The sequence below is a fragment of the Lepidochelys kempii genome, chromosome 1 (genome assembly GCF_965140285.1).
Source record: "Lepidochelys kempii isolate rLepKem1 chromosome 1, rLepKem1.hap1, whole genome shotgun sequence".
Taxonomy (NCBI): domain Eukaryota; kingdom Metazoa; phylum Chordata; order Testudines; family Cheloniidae; genus Lepidochelys; species Lepidochelys kempii.
The window spans coordinates 102,238,775-102,257,698 of record NC_136380.1 but is presented as its reverse complement, the minus strand read 5'-3'; the positions used below and the strand labels follow the sequence as shown (position 1 = coordinate 102,257,698).

General features: G+C 42.2%; 1 protein-coding gene across 2 annotated transcripts in view; it reads right to left on the bottom strand.

Annotated features, from left to right (window-relative positions):
- The window catches only part of ITGBL1 (integrin subunit beta like 1), a 250,965-nt gene that overhangs the window by 129,422 nt on the left and 102,619 nt on the right, over window positions 1–18,924 (bottom strand). For both annotated transcript variants that reach the window (XM_073349140.1, XM_073349157.1), the window contains exon 4: window positions 2,467–2,613. In XM_073349140.1, coding sequence (XP_073205241.1) covers window positions 2,467–2,613 — 147 coding nt within the window. The remainder of the gene's footprint in view (window positions 1–2,466; window positions 2,614–18,924) is intronic.

Here is an 18,924-nt window from a genome sequence, read left to right as displayed (position 1 = left end):
TGTATAAACAGAAAAGCACAAGGAAAGAGAGTCCAGCTCTGGTTACAAGAAAACCTAGTCTTTAATGAGAACTTTGCCTCCACACAAACTGCCTCCCTTTTTATAGTTGAGCTCTCAGTCTTAACCTAAAGCAGCTGATTGAGTCTTCACCAACCAGCCCTGCCTTAATTCCTCTCCTGCCTATAGTCAAGTAACAAGTATCATATCAAAAATGGATTAAATTCAACTCAGATAATTCCTGGTACTTTTGTGGTCTATTTTTTTTTTTTTGCAGTCTCCAGCAACCACACACCACACAACAAAAACACTAATCCAGGAACATATCCTTGCAACAAAGCCCGTTGCCAACCCTGTCCACATATTTATTCAAGTGACACCATCATAGGACTTAATCACATCAGCCACGCCATCAGGGGCTCGTTCACCTGCACATCTACCAATGTGATATATGCCATCATGTGTCAGCAATGCCCCTCTGCCATGTACATTGGCCAAACCGGACAGTCTCGATGCAAAAGAATAAATGGACACAAATCTGACATCAGGAATCATAACATTCAAAAACCGGTTGGAGAACACTTCAACCTCTCTGGCCACTCAGTAAAAGATTTAAGGGTGGCAATTTTGCAACAGAAAATCTTCAAAAACAGACTCCAATGAGAAACTGCTGGGCTTGAATTAATATGCAAACAAGATACCATAAACTTGGGTTTGAATAGAGACTGGGAGTGGCTGGGTCATTACAGGTACTGAATCTATTTCCCTAAGTTAAGTATCCTCACACCTTCTTGTCAACTGTCTAAATGGGCCATCTTGATTATCACTACAAAAGTCTTTTTCTCCTGCTGATAATAGCTCATCTAAACTAATTAGCCTCTCACAGTTTGTATGGCAACTTCCAATTTATCTGTATATATATAAATATATATATATATCTTCTTAATATATGTTCCATTCTATGCATCCGATGAAGTGGGCTGTAGCCCACGAAAGCTTATGCTCTAATAAATTTGTTAGTCTCTAAGATGCCACAAGTACTCCTGTTCTTTTTGCAGTCTACGTTATCTCCAGCAAAGGAATGACAGTGCTTAGTCATTAGTCATTAGTTTAGTGCCAAGATGACACAATGAGTAAGAGAACTATCCTGTAAGTAGAAAAGGAGTACTTGTGGCACCTTAGAGACTAACCAATTTATTTGAGCATGAGCTTTCGTGAGCTACAGCTCACTTCATCAGATGTTTACCGTGGAAACTGCAGCAGACTTTATATACACACAGAAATCATGAAACAATACCTTTCATGATTTCATGATGGTTTCATGATTTCTGTGTGTATATAAAGTCTGCTGCAGTTTCCACGGTAAACATCTGATGAAGTGAGCTGTAGCTCACGAAAGCTCATGCTCAAATAAATTGGTTAGTCTCTAAGGTGCCACAAGTACTCCTTTTCTTTTTGCGAATACAGACTAACACGGCTGTTCCTCTGAAACCTATCCTGTAAGTATAAAGCTACATACGTGTATGGGCTTCAATGTAAATTAAAATACTGGCAATGTTGGGCAAAAGTGTGAACTTGGTAACTCCTCCCACTGCCAGATTCACATAGAGATTTGTGAATGTTAATCAGCAGAATCTGATTTCAGTTCAGATTGCCTGCAAATGTCCACCAAAATTTTAAGGCTGTGCAGCTGGACCTTCAAGACAGTTGTATCTTCCCCTGTTTATTTACTTGGTAATTCCCACTGAGGTTAGCACGAATCATAAAACTTAAACAAAGGATAAAAAGAGTTACAACAGCTCGTACCAGGGTTTTGGCTGGCAAATGTTTTGGGATAGTAAGATTTAATAATCAATGTCAAAGCTTCTGTATAAATTTCCAGAAAGGATGTCTGTAAATGCCTCCTTTGCATCCGACCAAAACAAAAAAATCTAAGCCCTCTCTCAGTGTTAATGTTGTTATCACATCCTTTTGATGAGTAAAACATCTGGCACAGCTGGAGTCTTCATCAGTTTCATATAGCTATGGATGAGCCAGAATTCTAAAGAAAGCATTTTGAGTACACTTTACAGGTAATTTAAAAGTCATAAAAATATTTTCACATAAATCCTGCTAAAAAGTTTAAACGAGCGTTGCATATCGTGTCTAGCAATCTGCATACTACAGTTTAGGTTACATTTTTTCCATTGATTTTTCTGGATGAAGAAGTCATTCAGAACAGCTGGAGTCCATGTCAATTTCAAAGGAAAGACTCAGCCTGCTGACTTATTTACATTGTATTATCTGACTCCCATTACACACACATATGCTGACGAATAGAATTTCACAGAAGTTTAGCATGTCTTTTTAAGTATACTAATCAATCTTTAAAACCATATTCTGTGAAGTTTTAATTAAACCATGTCACATGTCATCGTGATATACAAGGTAACGCAGGAAGAATTTTAACCATTAAGGAAAATCTCTTACCTGCATTAGAACAGATAATATCTTGAGAATTCTTACACATTTCATTGCTCTTCTTCCGTGAAAGGTTGCAAGTAGTTGGGTACTGACAAGCATCACCATACCAGCCTTCATCACATTTGCATTTCCCACAGTCACACTTTCCATGGCCTAGGAATTTAAGGAAACAGTGTCAAAATCAGTTATCATTCAAACTCATCTTTTCTAATATCCTTTTTTAAAAAGCTACAGTTGCATCAAAAAAGTTTAAAGTGGACATCCTTAACAGATTCTCTTTAAGACACTTTTGCACAATTATAAACATGACTTCTTTCTAAAAGCTAGAAAAAGTTTAAATTAATTTTGAAGAGAGATTTTAAATGTATGTAACTTTAGTTTCAGAGTACATTATTTTGATAGTCCTGAATGGCTATTTTTAAAAGGGATTACAGAATTAGTCTACTAGTACATAAACAATATTTATAGCTTGAAAATCTTTTTTTTTTAGTATTTTAATTGCTAACCATTATTATCTCAATAAAATGATAGCGAGAGCTTGTGATAATGTTTAAAGACAATGGGATGCATATTCATGAGTAGCATGAATATCATTGCTTGGTAGATTAGCACTGCAAGAGCTTCAAGGACCAATCCAACTGCTTCTTCCATCAATAGATGGCATGGTGTATATCAGCGGAGATCTTTACACTACATGTCTTTTGCAATGTCTCTCAGGGCAAAAATATCCATATGAACCATGAGCAAAGTGTGTCATTTCGACTACTTTCTCTTTACACAAGGTCCAATAGGTTTTTACAAATCCTTTAAATGTCTTAAAAGATTTCTGACTATATCACTGACTGCACTGTTCATTTATGATGTAGTTGAATCATTGTATTCCAAATTAATCATTAAGCATAAATTACAGTCAGTTAATTTCGAGTTTCCTCTTTACACTTTTAGACTATGTATGATCTTTCGTAAACCATTCTATCAAGAACAACATATGGCTTCAAACAGTTGTACACAAAGGGCATCTATCTAATTGGCAGGTGAGCATTCTAAATGGGTCACTTAATTTCTCATCAATAAAATCTTACCACAGTTGATTTTAAATATGCCAGTTTGTCTGCGGTCAGAAACAACATTAAAGTACAACACACCTTCTGCTGATATAGTGGAATTTAAATAAGCTATTGTAAATAAATTGCTTTCATGATGTAAAACCAGTTTGTTTGCTAATTAAATACATTTTGTATTTGCTGTCTCCGGTGGTCCAGAGACACTGCTCAATAATTAAAGGACATGTTAAAGAAGATCATTATTCAGTTCTTTCTAAAAAAATAAATCAAGTAAATAAATAAAAAAACTTTGCTAAAGACTTGTCTCATGACTTGTTCATATGATCTCTGTTTGCACATGAAAAATGTGAATGCCAGAAGAAAGAGAGTGGGGGACGCAATATTTATATAACATTTTCCTGCTTCAGTGATGGTTAATGGCATAACCCGCACTGGTAAAGGAAGATAAGCCCTAGTGCAGCTAAACCAAAACAAAATAAAACAAACAACTAAAAGCCATTTTCTTCCCCGTTTTAAAGAATACTCTGGACAGCAGCTAAGGCTTCTTCCATCCCAGCTTCCCTGCTGATTTACTGGCTCAATCTCTGCTAGTAAAGAAAAGAAGCTCCAATAAAAAGGAGAAATACTTTTTTTTTGCTGTTGTTCCTTTAACTAAAAAATACAGCAACTCAGTGGCAACTGCTGCATACTCTCCCTTACTTGGTTTGGCAGCACTGATCTCTCTCAGTCATCAGAGATAGGCACTAATCAACATACATTAGTGCACAAAGGAGAAAACCTAAGAGTGTGACTGTACATGTATATGCATGTCTCTTTTAGAAAAACAAACAATTGAAAATATTTTGATAATCACACTTAAACGTGAAAAAATCTGAGTGTGAAGTCCTTAAGTTAGCCTCTCTCTTTTTCTGTTTATGATGGGCCAGTTCGCCAGTCTGTGATCTAAACCAGAGTAAGAGGGGTAAGACTGGAACAGTGTATTTGTATATTCATGTCTCATTTATTGTATTTATTGTATTTGTTGAGCACTAACAGGACACAAAAATATAGTCCTCATTCCCAAGAGTTTACAGTCTAAAACAGAGATTGGCAACCTTTGGCACGTGGCCCATCAAGGAAATCTGCTGGCGGGCTGGGACAGTTTGTTTACCTGCAGTGTCCTCAGGTTCATCCATTTGCAAATCAGAATATGCAAGAATGACCCAAGTGTACCTCAGAAAACATTGTTCCATGTTACTTCAAAAGGAGATGTTCTAATATCCACACCAGTTCACAGGTTGTTTTAGTTTCTCAGTCTTTGAAACTCACCCATTTTTTGTGGTTCTTTTTTGAAATTTCTAATTTTTTCTATATCTTTTTCAAAAATGTATTGAAAATATTATCAAATTTTAAAGTTTACTGGGTTTTCAGTAAATGAAAGAATTCAGTGACCATGTCCATAAATATCTTTTAAAAGATATTTTAAAAGACTCAATTTTTCACAAAATAGTTTTGGTTCTTTTTGATAAAAAACAAACCATTTTTGGACTAAAGAAAAATCTAACCCCCCACCAAACCAAATTAAAAACAAGGGGAAGAATCTGCTCTAAATGTTGATGCCACAAATATAGCACAGAGATGTTCTGAAATTTTTGCTGTTACATACCAGGTGTGAAATACTGGCCCCAATGAAGTCAATGACAAAACTCCCACTGAGTTCAATAAGGATAAGAGGTGGGCAAAACAAAATTGTCTGTAATTTTTTTCCAGCAAAAAAATTCAGATTCAGTAACTAATTTGTGTTGGTTTTGCCACATTGGTGCAGTTAAAAAAACAAAGACAATTAAAAAAACCAAACCTTTTTGCTGCCACATGTTCAAAATGAATCATTTAAATTTTTCAATTCAAAATGACTTTTCCCAATTTCTTAAAATTTTATTAAAAAGCAATCATGAGCATTTTAAAACGGTCAAAATCTAAACAAACCATTTTGTTTGACCTAAAAGCAATTATTCTTCCTACTTTTTCAGAATTGTTAGCAAACAGGAGATCCATTATCCACATAGCTCACCCGGAACTTTCCAAAGAACAGAAATGAATGCAGAAATTTTAGAAAAACAAACATTTGAAAATATTTTTATAATGGCTCTTAAAAGTGAAAAAAATCTGAGTGTGAAGTCCTTAAGTTAGCCTCTCTCTTTTTCTGTTTATTATGGGCCAGTTCGCCAGTCTGTGAACTAGACCAGAGTAAGAGGAGTCAGACATTTGGTGATGCGCCTGGCAGCAGCCAGAGAGGGAGACTGAGGGCATGTCTACACTACAAAATAAAGTCGACTTTATGTAATTTGACCTCAAGCCTCCGAATTAATTAAGTCGATTGTGCGTGACTACACCATGCTCGTTGTGTCAGTGGAGTGTGTCCTCCCTAGCAGTGCCGGCACTGATGCACAAAGCAGTGCATCATGGGTAGCTATCCCAAAGTGCAACTTGCCGCAGTGTGTTTTGGGAAGTTTGTTCAACGCTTCGTGGGACCAAAACATTGTCGCAGGGGAGAATGGGAACATTGCATTGGCCTCCCATGATGCACTGCCCTCCCTCCCTCAGATCAATGGCAAACATCCCAGTGGTTTTCATGCCTTATTTTGAAACCACCACGTGTACGCCATAGCTGAAGAAGCATGGAGCCTGCTCAGTTGTGCACTCTTGCTGGGAGCATCTCAAACACCTCGCACCTTCTCCTGCAGTATTTCCAGAGCCAAGATAGGGGCCGCTGCGCAATGTCCTGCAAGCAGCCCTGCTGCAAACCATTGAAAAAAACAATTCACAATCGCTGCTGGCAGTCTCAGAGCAGCTGCACATGGTTGAGCGCCATTTCTGGTCCCATGAAACAAGCTCTGACTGGTGGGACTGCATCATTTTGCAGGTATGGGATGACGAGCAGTGGCTGCACAACTTTCGAATGCCTACGGCCACTTTCCAGGAACTTTGTGCAGAATTTTCCCCTGCCCTGCAGTTCAGCAACACAAAAATGAGAGCTGCTCTGACAGTGGAGAAGCAAGTGGCGATCGCTGTATGGAAGCTTGTAACACCAGACAGGTGTCAGAGTAGCAGCTGTTGTATTCGCAAAAAGAAAAGGAGTACTTGTGGCACCTTAGCGACTAACCAATTTATTTGAGCATAAGCTTTCATGAGCTACAGCTCACTTCATCGGGTGCATTCAGTGGAAAATACAGTGAGGACATTTATATACACACAGAACATGAAAAATAGGTGTTATCATACACACTGTAAGGAGAGTGATCACTTAAGATGAGCTATTACCAGCAGGAGAGTGTGGGGGGGAAACCTTTTGTAGTGATAATCAAGGTGGGCCATTTCCAGCAGTTAACAAGAACGTCTGAGAAACAGTGTGTGTGTGTGGGGGGGGGGGGGGAAATAAACATGGGGAAATAGTTTTACTTTGTGTAATGACACATCCACTCCCAGTCTCTATTCAAGCCTAAGTTAATTGTATCCAGTTTGAAAATTATTCCAATTCAGCAGTCTCTCGTTGGAGTCTGTTTTTGAAGTCTTTTTGTTGTAATATTGCGACTTTTAGGTCTGTAATCGAGTGACCAGAGAGATTGAAGTGTTCTCCGACTGGTTTATGAATGTTATAATTCTTGGCATCTGATTTGTGTCCATTTATTCTTTTACGTAGAGACTGTCCGGTTTGACCAATGTACATGGCATAGGGGCATTGCTGGCACATGATGGAATATATCACATTGATAGATGTGCAGGTGAATGAGCCTCTGATAGTGTGGCTGATGTGATTAGGCCCTATGATAGTGTTCCCTGAATAGATATGTGGACACAGTTGGCAATGGGCTTTATTGCAAGGATAGGTTCCTGGGTTAGTGGTTCTGTTGTGTGGTGTGTGGTTGCTGGTGAGTATTTGCTTCAGGTTGGGGGGCTGTCTATAGGCAAGGACTGGCCTTTCTCCCAAGATTTGTGAGAGTGATGGGTCGTCCTTCAGGATAGGTTGTAGATCCTTGATGATGCGTTGGAGAAGTTTTAGTTGGGGGCTGAAGGTGATGGCTAGTGGCATTCTGCTATTTTCTTTGTTGGGCCTGTCCTGTAGTAGGTGACTTCTGGGTACTCTTCTGGCTCTGTCAATCTGTTTCTTCACTTCAGCAGGTGGGTACTGTAGTTGTAAGAATGCTTGATAGAGATCTTGTAGGTGTTTGTCTCTGTCTGAGGGGTTGGAGCAAATGCAGTTGTATCGTAGAGCTTGGCTGTAGACGATGGATCGTGTGGTGTGGTCTGGGTGAAAGCTGGAGGCATGTAGGTAGGAATAGCGGTCAGTAGGTTTCTGGTATAGGGTGGTGTTTATGTGACCATCGCTTATTAGCACCGTAGTGTCCAGGAAGTGGATCTCTTGTGTGGACTGGTCCAGGCTGAGGTTGATGGTGGGATGGTTGAAATCATGGTGGAATTCCTCAAGGGCTTCTTTTCCATGGGTCCAGATGATGAAGATGTCATCAATATAGCACAAGTAGAGTAGGGGCATTAAGGGACAAGAGCTGAGGAAGCGTTGTTCTAAGTCAGCCATAAAAATGTTGGCATACTGTGGGGCCATGCGGGTACCCATAGCAGTGCCGCTGATTTGAAGGTATACATTGTCCCCAAATGCGAAATAGTTATGGGTGAGGACAAAGTCACAAAGTTCAGCCACCAGGCTTGCTGTGACATTATCGGGGATACTGTTCCTGATGGCTTGTAGTCCGTCTGTGTGTGGAATGTTGGTGTAGAGGGCTTCTACATCCATAGTGGCCAGGATGGTGTTTTCAGGAAGATCACCGATGGACTGTAGTTTCTTCAGGAAGTCAGTGGTGTCTCGAAGGTAGCTAGGAGTGCTGGTAGCGTAGGGCCTGAGGAGGGAGTCTACATAGCCAGACAATCCTGCTGTCAGGGTGCCAATGCCTGAGATGATGGGGCATCTAGGATTTCCAGGTTTATGGATCTTGGGTAGCAGATAGAATGCCCCTGGTCGGGGTTCTAGGGGTGTGTCTGTGCGGATTTGTTCTTGTGCTTTTTCAGGGAGTTTCTTGAGCAAATGCTGTAGTTTCTTTTGGTAACCCTCAGTAGGATCAGAAGGTAATGGCTTGTAGAAAATGGTGTTGGAGAGCTGCCTAGCAGCCTCTTGTTCATATTCCGACCTATTCATGATGACGACAGCACCTCCTTTCTCAGCCTTTTTGATTATGATGTCACTTTTTGATTATTATGACAGTTACTGGTCAGTGGGGAATCAATTTGCAGTACGTAAATCAGTGGTGGGCAACCTGCAGCCCGCGGGCTACATTCATCCCGTCAGGGTAATCTGCTGGCAGGCTGTGAGACAGTGTTTAAATTGACCGTCCACAGACATGGCCGCCATTCCCAGGCAATGGGAGCTGTGGGAAGCAGCGCGGGCTGCAGGGAGAACCCATTGGCCTGGAACAGCGAACCGCGGCCACTGGAAGAACAGTGTCTTGCAGCCTGCCAGCGGATTACCCTGACGGGCCGCATGCAGCCTGCAGGCCGCAGGTTGCCCATCACTGAGGTAGATCAACAGTGGGAGCTGCTGTGCTCCAAGTGTGCAGGGCCATTAATCAACTTCTGCTATGAAAGGTAGTGAGTCTGGGAAATGTGCAGGACATAGTGGATGGTTTTACCACGATGGGGTTCCCTTACTGCACTGGGGAACGCATATCCCCATCTTGACACCAGACCACCCTGCCAAAGAGTACATAAACTGAAAGTGATACTTTTCAATGGTGTTGCAAGCGCTGGTAGGTCACAGGGGAGCTTTCACCGACATCAATATGGGATGGTCGGAAAAGGTGCATGACCCACGCATCTTTAGGAACTCCAGTCTTTAGGAACTCCAGAAAGCTGCAAGCAGGAACTTTCTTTCCAGACTGCAAAATGAACACTGATGATGTTGAGATGCCAATCGTAATCCTGGGGGACCCAGCCTACCCCTTGCTCCCATGGCTCATGAAGCTGTACTCCAGCCATCTGGACAGCAGTAAGGAACGGTTCAACTACAGACTGAGAAAGTGCAGAATGATGGTTGAATGTGCCTTTGGCCATTTAAACGGGCACTGGAGAAGTTTACTAACAAGGTTGGACCTTAGTGAAGAAAACATCCCCATGGTTATAGCTGCCTGCTGTGAGCTCCATAATGTCGGAATAGTTTCTGCTGGGGTGAGGCATGGAGGTAGATAGATAGGTAGCTCTCTTTGAGCAGCCAAATATGAGGCAATAATGCTGTGCTGTTGTTTAAGAATTGGGGGGGAGCGTTTTTCGCTCCCAAATTCTGGAATTTCACATGGGGGGCCTCCAAAAGGGTGGGAGAAAAACACAGGAAGCCCACCTCAGTCCTGTATCAGCCACCTGAACTACATGCTGAGCACATTAAAGACACATTAGTGGCAGTGTGGTTTGGCAATCCAGAATTTGGTGGTGAGGGAGCGGGGGGGTCTACATGCTCTATTGTTTGTTGTACGAGTACTTTTAATGAAAACTTCCACTGTTTCCTCTAGGCAGCCCTATATGATATCAGTCTCCTGAGGATAACAGAGGCGGAAAGGAATGAGATGTTGCAAGGTCTGTGTATAGACTTGGTCCTTATGCTGCTATGCTGTGTACTGCAATGATGCCAGCAGAATGAATCCAGGAATTGCATGGGAAAGTGTCCTACCATGGTGGAAGAAATAAGGCTCTCCACCCCAGAAACCTTCTGCAAAGGATTGCAGAGTACCTCCATTAAAGTTTTCTAGAGATCTCCCTGGAGGATTCCTGGGCTATCCCAGTCTACATAAACAGTCTTTTCCACAGGCCACCCTCTGAGTAGCTGGAGTGGCCTCTTGGAAGTAGAGACCTACTGCACCTCGCTTTTTCTTCATAGTAAACTTGCAATAAAACTGAATGTGTGTGCCCGCTAAAGTTTAACTGGAATTTGATTGGAACTTTATACTCACCAGAGGTGTCTTCCCCGGCATCACAGTCAGCCACCATGATATCCTGCGACCCACAGGGCTCCAAGGTTAAAAATATTTCCTGGCTCTCAGGGAGAACGGATCCACCGCTTGCCTGCCTCCCATTCTCCTCCTCCTTTTCCTCATCCACCATATTGTCCTCCTTGTTGTCCCTAGACTCACATATCTGAGAGGTGTCCACGTTGCTTTTGGTAGTACTGGTAGGGTCACCCCCGAGAATCTTTGTAGAACTGGCACTTGTGGGGGTCAGAACCAGAATGACTGTTTGCCTCCCTTGCCTTCTGGTACACTTGGCAAAGTTCTTCTATTTTCACATGGTACTGCTCTGTGTCCCTCGTGTAGCCCTTCTCCCCCATGACCCAATGCAATCTTGGCATAGATGTCAGCGTTTCTTCTGCTGGATCAGAGCTCTGCCTGCATAGAATCTTCTTCCCACACAACAATAAGATCCACCACCTCCTGTGCAGACCAGGCTGGAGCACGTTTGGGGCATGGAATCTCCATGATCAGCTGTGCTGGCATGCTCCCAATGCTAATCAAACAGGAAATGGGAATTCAAAAGTTCCAGGGGCTTTAGCAGGGGAAGTGCTGTTTCCTACATACCTGGCTGCAGTGCAGCAGAATTGAGAACGATTCTCCAGAGTGATCACAGATGAACATTGTGGGACACCAACGGGAGGCCAATTAAGTCAAATTACACAACGCTGCATCTGCACTACCTCGCTGTCGACCCATGAAAATCGAATTAAGTGCTACACCTCTAGCGGAGATGGAATACAGAAGTCAACATTAGAGGTGACTTGGGTCAGCGTAAAGGACCAGTAGTGTAGACGAATACATTAACAGGTCAACTTAAGGTGGCTTCCATCGACCTTACTCTGTAGTGTAGTCCAGGCCTAAGACTCACAATCTCTTGCTGTTCCAGGGTGGGCCTATGCTGTGCCAGGTGAAATGCAGCTTTTGCCTTTTCTTTTCAGCCATGTTTTAGTTTTATTTATTTAGTTTATTTTATTTAGTTAGTTTAATTTTCTCCTCTAAAGCTATACAAAATGTATTTTAACAGGCTAAAACACTAAAGGAAAGTGACATTATTAAATTGATTGGTTAAAAAAGGCTGTCTTTTTATTACAATAAATAATTAATATTATTAATTATTATTATTAATCCAGGATGGTTTGTTCCTGAAATATGGAGTCCTTTAATTTTAAGACACCTAAAATTAGGGGAATTCAGACACTTGAAGCCAGCACAGAGTGATAGGGACTAGAAATTCATATCTTCAAACAGCTCAGTGGTATATATCAAGCGACACAGTAGTCCCAGTGTCTAACAGATGGGCAATAACAACAACAATAAATAACCACCATTATAAATAGCATTAATTGTTGACTCTATTAGCAGTATTAACAGAGGCATTGAGGATTAAACAGGATGGAAGCTGAATTACCTTCTTTCCGCTATACCAGGGGTGGGGAAACCTACAACCCGTTTCATTTCATCCAGCCCATGGCAAGTCACCCTGGACCTCGGCGCCGCCCCCAAGGCTGGAGCCGCGAGCACCATCTCGCCCCACTGCAGGGGGAAGCTGGGGTTGCCAGGTCATTAAAACTCCAGTCAGCTCCATGCTGCTCCTGGAAGTGACCGGCATGTCCCTGCGGCCCCTAGGAGCAGGGGTGATCAGGGAAGTTCCAAGCGCTGCCCCCGCTCCAAGCACCGGCTCCACAGCTCCCATTGGCTGGGAACCATGGCCAATAGGAGTTGCAGGGGCGGTGCCTGCAGGTGCAGCCAATGCGCACCTTTCAGAGGTTCCTGGCCCCTCCACTTCGGGGCCAAACATGGCAGCCACTTCTGGGAGCAGCAGGGAGCCAGGGCAGGCAGGGAGCCTGCCTGAGCCCTGCTGCTTTGCCGACTGGGAGCCGCCTGAGTTAAGTGACGCCCCAAACTCCCAGCCCCAGGTTGGAACCCCCTCCCACACCCAAACTCCCTCCTGGAGCCCACACCCCAAACCTCCTTTTGCACCCCAACCGCCTGCCCTGTACTCCAAACGCCTTGGCCCCAGGCCAGAGCCCCCTCCTGAACCCCAAACCCCTCATCCCCAGCCCCACCTGAGAGCCCGCACCCCCAGCCGGAGCCCTCATCTCCTCCCATGCTCCTGCCCCACCGTGGAGCCCCCTCCCGCACCCTGAACCCCTCATTTCTGGCCCCACCCTGGAACCTAGGGGAAGCCCCGAGCCTCCGTGTCCCCCCATGGGGCTGTGTGTGGCCTGCGACTGATTTTGTCTGTGGGTCAGTGGCCCCTGATAGAAAAAAGGTTCCCCATCCCTGTGCTATACCATTCAATAAAGCTCCAAATGGAGAATCAGTCAGAACAAATCTAAAAATATTAAGATATGCCCTCAGAAAACAAATTAAAAAATCAGTACTGCCAATGTTATTTTGTTATCAGATTTTAAACTGTTATGATAAATGACAGAAAAGTTAAATGATGATAGTTTTTATATATATTTCTATACACACATTCATTCATATGCACACATATATGCACATACATATGCACATATATAAGCATACACACAATATACTATATCATTTAGTATTTCTTACAAGTGATATCCCTTTTATTCATCATATTGCTGTAAGGAGTAAATACTTTGCTAATTTCTATATAAATTATGGTCAGTGTGATTGATAGCAGCAATTTCAAAATCACCTAATCACATACCGCTATACAAAATTATTTCACTTGAAAAGATCATTGTTCTAGAAGAGGCAGCCCTTGTTCCATATTAGCTGTTACCAAATAATATTATTTTAAGAAACTGCTTAAGGCTAACATCAATGCTGTACATTGTAGGTAACATTTAGTGCTTGTTTTAGGGGAAAACATCCAGTATTTGCTGTTTTATTATAGTAATAGCAGAGGGAAGATCTGGATCACATAATATATTATAAATCAGTAGCTTTAGAAACAGTAACACACTAAAAAGTCAAATTACTGATAAAAAAAGTCAAAATGTTGCCCTCTGGAGGATATTTCTGACATTAAAAATATTGTACAAGATTTGGTAGAAACAAAACTTCATCATTGTAGGATAAAACTATCAGAATTTGCATAATATATTGTCTTACTTATTTTCCTTAAATGAGTGCAAATAAAGGAGGAATGGTTTTCACTATTGAGATTTTAATTATCCTCTTTTTATCCCAAAAGACTCAGCTACATCTGTATGTAGAGATAGAATAGCAAATAATGCATAATTTTACATTTAGCTTGGGAGTATTAAAAATATAGTTACCATGAACTGAAGGTTTTATTTCAACTGCACAGACTGTATTTTTTAAATTACAGCAAATGTATATATTTTTTTAAAACACATAGATAAATAAATGTATTTTTAAAATATTTTTAAAACCAATAAATATAAAACCAATAAAAATAAATTGGGAAGTATGAGATTGAAACATATTTCCAACCAACCTACATGTCCTCCCAAATCAATTCATGTTACCCCTGCTCTAAGAAGTTCTTCCCAAAAATCAGGGACCTTTTTGCAGGGCTACTCTTCAGCTTCTGCTCCAGGCTGCAGGGGCAGGGCTGCTGGGAACATACCCACTCCCCCTTCAACACAGGCAGGGCAACTGGGATCCTCATAGCCCTTCTCAGGCCTGTAAGTGTGGGAGGGCTTTGGGGTCCGTCACTCTCCCCTCAGGCTTGCAGGAGTGGTGGAGAGAACGACCATGAGAAACTTCCCCTCTCCTTCAGACCTGAAAGGGGAGCAGGTACTTCCCCACCCTTCCCAGGCCTGTTGGGGAAAGGAAGCTGGGCAGGGCCACAAGGATCTTCACCCCTCCTCTCAGACCTTGGCAGACAAGGGACTCAGATACGTGGCTCTCGGAAGGGAGGGCCACCAGGGTCTACATATTGGTAAGTGGGGAGTGAGTTAATAGGGCTGTCCAATTTTACATTCATGCCCTCAGGCATAAGAAGGGTGTGTGTCTGTGAGGAGCCATCTAATTGTCACATTTCCGGTCTGGTTCATATATGTTTCTTCTCTAACCAAAGTGTGGAGTCAGATTGCAGCAAAGAACGAGTCGAGAGTACAGAGCAGAGTTCCTGTTCCCAGCATAAAGAAAAGGAGGACTTGTGGCACCTTAGAGACTAACAAATTTATTTGAGGATAAGCTTTTGTGAGCTACAGCTCACTTCATCGGATGCATTCCACATTTCTTTTGGCTTTGACTGAAGTACCTTCCTTCCTCTCTTTGGCATCTCCAAGGCTCTGGAGATGGGATTGGTAGCCTGATAACCAGACTGCTCCAGCTCTGCTGGGGGCTGGTGGGGAATCAGGACCAACAGCAATGGCTTGCTGGAGGCAGGAGTGAAAGGGAAGCAACTTTCTCATCAGTTCCTTGTTTGACCTGAGCTCTGAGACTCTCTGCCACATTTTTTCCCTTCAGAATAGACATACCTTGAGATATCAGAACAGAGTTTTCATATGCTTAAGCATACACAGCTTGAGTTCTGCTATGGCTTGACATGGCCACTTCCCTGACAGAGGGTTGCAGAAGTGCACCACACTGGCAGCAGTGGCCGAACATATTCTGCCTGCAGTGCTTTGGCCAAGCATGCTCAGGAACAGCTCTTCCACTGCCTATTTGGAGGAACAAGATGCACTGCCAAGTGCCAGCCACAAATTTCAATCTGTGAATAGAGGAATTGGTCCATGGCACCACCTTCACTCCATGCAGTCTTGCCCTACTGGGACATGTGATGTCACTGAGTGCACTAACTCTCTGCACCTGGGGTTCAAGCAGCACAAGCACCAGGATTCTGGCTGTCACCATACAGTTGCCCAAAGGCAGAGAAAGGTTTCCCTGCACTTTCACACTCTTTTTACCTGCACACCATGCAAGAGCATCCAAAATCTGGCTTCCAAACACCAAGCACTATACTTTGCCAACTTTCCTTACTACTGCCATAAGTGTAAAACATGAGAAACTCAATGTGTGTATGCATGTGCAGACCCTTGCATGCAGAACTTTATGCACAGAACTTTACATAGGCTCCAGAATGGAAATTGGTAATGAAACTTTCATCTCCCAGTAACCAGTTTTGACAACTGATGCTTGCCACCTCTTGATGGATATCTGCTACCACCTCCTGATGGATTTTATAGTTTCATAGAGGTTAAGGCCAGAAGCAACCAGTAGATCATAGATTCATAGATTCCAAGGCCAGGAGGGACTATCGTGATCATCTAGTCTGATCTCCTGTATAACACAGGCCATAGAACTTTTCCAAAATAATTCCCAGAGCACATCTTTTAGAAAAACATCCTATCTTGATTAAAAAACTGCAAGTAATGGAGACTCCACCACAACATTTGGCAAATTGTTCCAATGGTTAATTATGCTCACGGTTATCAATGTGATATAATGTGATCTAGTTTGATCTCCTGTATATCAAAGGCCATTACATTTCACCCAGTTACCCCTACACTGAGCCCAATAACTTGAGTAAAACTAAGACTGATGTGATCAATTCACCTCTCACACCTTTTTGATAAGCTTTAAATTTCCACCAGTATTTCCACATCCTTCTTGAAGTGTGGACGCCAGAACTGGACACAGTATTCTTGTAGCAGTCCTACCAATGTTGTGTACAGAAATAAGATCACATCCGTACTTCTACTTGATCATCCCCATGTTGTACATCTCCATTTTATACATCCAAGGATCAAGTTAGCCCTTTTTGCCACAATATTCACTGAGAACTCATGTTGAGTTATCTACGATGATTAAGGCTAAGGTTTTGTCATGGTTATTTTTAGTAAAAGTCATGGACAGTCACGGGCAATAAACAAAAATTCATGGAAGCCAGGACCTGTCTGTGACTGTTGCTGCTGCAGCTCCATAGTTTCCCCTGGAAACTGCAGTCCCCCTTCTCTCCTCCCCACCCACCCCTGCCTGCCCACAGTGCCTGAGAGCTGCAGGGTGACCATATTTCCCAAAGAGAAAATGGGACACCCCCAGCTGCTTTCCCAAGGCATCTCCCTCCCCCCCTTGCGCGAGGCTGTCACCCGTTGCTGGAACCCTGAGGAGGGCTCCCTCAGGAGTCTGTCACCTGTCACAGGAACCCTGCCAGGGCCCCACTGGCTGCCTGCTCCAGAGTCCCGCAGCCCCTGGGGCTGAAGCAGAGAATGTCAAGGAGGTCTCTGGAAGTCACGGATTCCATGACTTCCATGACCTCCGTGACATAAATGTAGTCCTAATGAAGATCCCCAAATCCTTCTCTGAGTCACTGCTTTCCAAGACACAGTCTCCCATCCTGTAGGTATCGCCTGCATTCTTATTCCTAGGTGTATTACCTTGCATTTGGCTATATCAAAATACCAAATTTAGTAATTGCATTCCAGTCCTTTTCAGACAGGTGTCCACAACTCAAAACCCCCATCACAGCTGGCACTTCGACAGCAGATGCACCAAGGATTGGATGAGCATGGAGACTGGACTACCCTCTCACCTAGGAGTGGAGATTTTAAAGTGGGGTTGAGATATTCTGGTGGGACAGAGTGCTGAAGCATACACAGAGGCTGCCAAAGCTGAGCATTTTCAGTAGACCTTGACTATCCAGGGCTGTCAATCTGGATTGACATGATCAACAGAGCCACTTTAAAAAACATCTAGAAAAAATAAATAACCAGGATTGAAGTGTGAGAGTATTGATACATGACTATTTTTCGAGTGAGAAAAAACATGTGGAATTTGAATTAGAAGGAGGACATTGAGAATGATCCAAAGGGAGGAAACTGATAGTTATAATTCATTTTGGACTTCAGTAAGGAATACATGTAGATAAAATTGTTACAGACTACACCATTTTTTGATACAATCACATCTGAAAAGTCAAAAAGGCACCAGACCTTGCCTATAACAGACATTGTCCATTTTCCTTTTAACGAGAGACTTATTGAAGACCACTGCAATTTAAATGCTTTCTTAAAAACTATGGGACAAATTCTGTCCTACTAGACCCCTATTTAACTCCACTGACCATAATAGGTGCCCATCAGGACACAATATGGCCTTGTGTTTCTTTATTTTGGGGTATACAGCAGAAATACATTTTATTAAGCTTTGCTAATGTTGTCAACTCTATGTAGTAGAGATATTACTAATATAGAAGACCTCAAATTGAAAAACTACTACAGAGAAAAAGTAGTGGGGGTCTGTAAAGGCAGAATTTGTCCCCTAGGTTTCAAGAAAGTATTTAAGTTGCAGTTGTCCGCAGTAAGTCTCTTGTTAAAAGGAAAATGGATTATGTTAGATATAGGTAAGGTATGGTTCCTTTTTGACTTTTCAAATGTGATTGTATCAAGAATTTCCTTATTTTCTCTGTTGTGACTACTCATATGTGACAAACAAAGTTCTGGGCTCAGTGCAGCTCAGATTTGCGTACACAGTTAGCTGATCCATGGGCCTCCTAGGCTATGAAGTCTTTGGGGTTGCTACGTATTCTTGCTACACTAATCTTGTAATGCTGAATCCCATTGCTGCCAAAAGCTAACTTCTCCTTAGAATGCAGTCACAGATTCCACACAAATTCTCTCTGTATATATAAAGTCTGCTACAGTTTCCACGGCATGCATCCGATGAAGTGAGCTGTAGCTCACGAAAGCTCATGCTCAAATAAATTGGTTAGTCTCTAAGGTGCCACAAGTACTCCTTTTCTTTTTGCGAATACAGACTAACACGGCTGTTACTCTGACACATGACACCTGACAGTTCCTTTTATTGGAAGAATGTCCAGTGATTCTCAGTTCATCTCCTATTGTCCTAACAATGTAACTACATAAAGAACCTGCAGCCTTGACTCCAGTCAATATTCATGACACATACATACAACAGAAAGACACACACATTCCCCACTGGAGTCTTATACCTATCACCACTGTGGTTAGAGATATGGTTGTACTTTCTGTTTTTGTTTGGATTTTGGGGCTTTGTTTGTTGTATAGTGAATTTGTTCTGTGGGTGAACATGCATTACATTTGACATTTCTGCTTGGATATTGATTAAATGATGATCTAATCGTTCACTTCCTGGGGAGGGGGAGTTTGAAGTGTTTTTGGTAGTAATGTTAACATATAGGATAGCAAACTTGTCTCACAAGGGAGTTTTAGTTTATGGATTTCCCAGGTTTTTTGGGGGGGAAAAGTTATGTAGAAAATTATGTTATGACTAGAGCTGGTTGAATGTTTTCTGACACAACATTTGTCCACCATCACAAAATTCTAATCTGTCAGAACTGAAATATTCATGATAATGTGCTGATTTCGTTGAAATTTCTTTTTGAAAGAAATCAAGATGAAGCATGTCATTAAGGTTGAAAC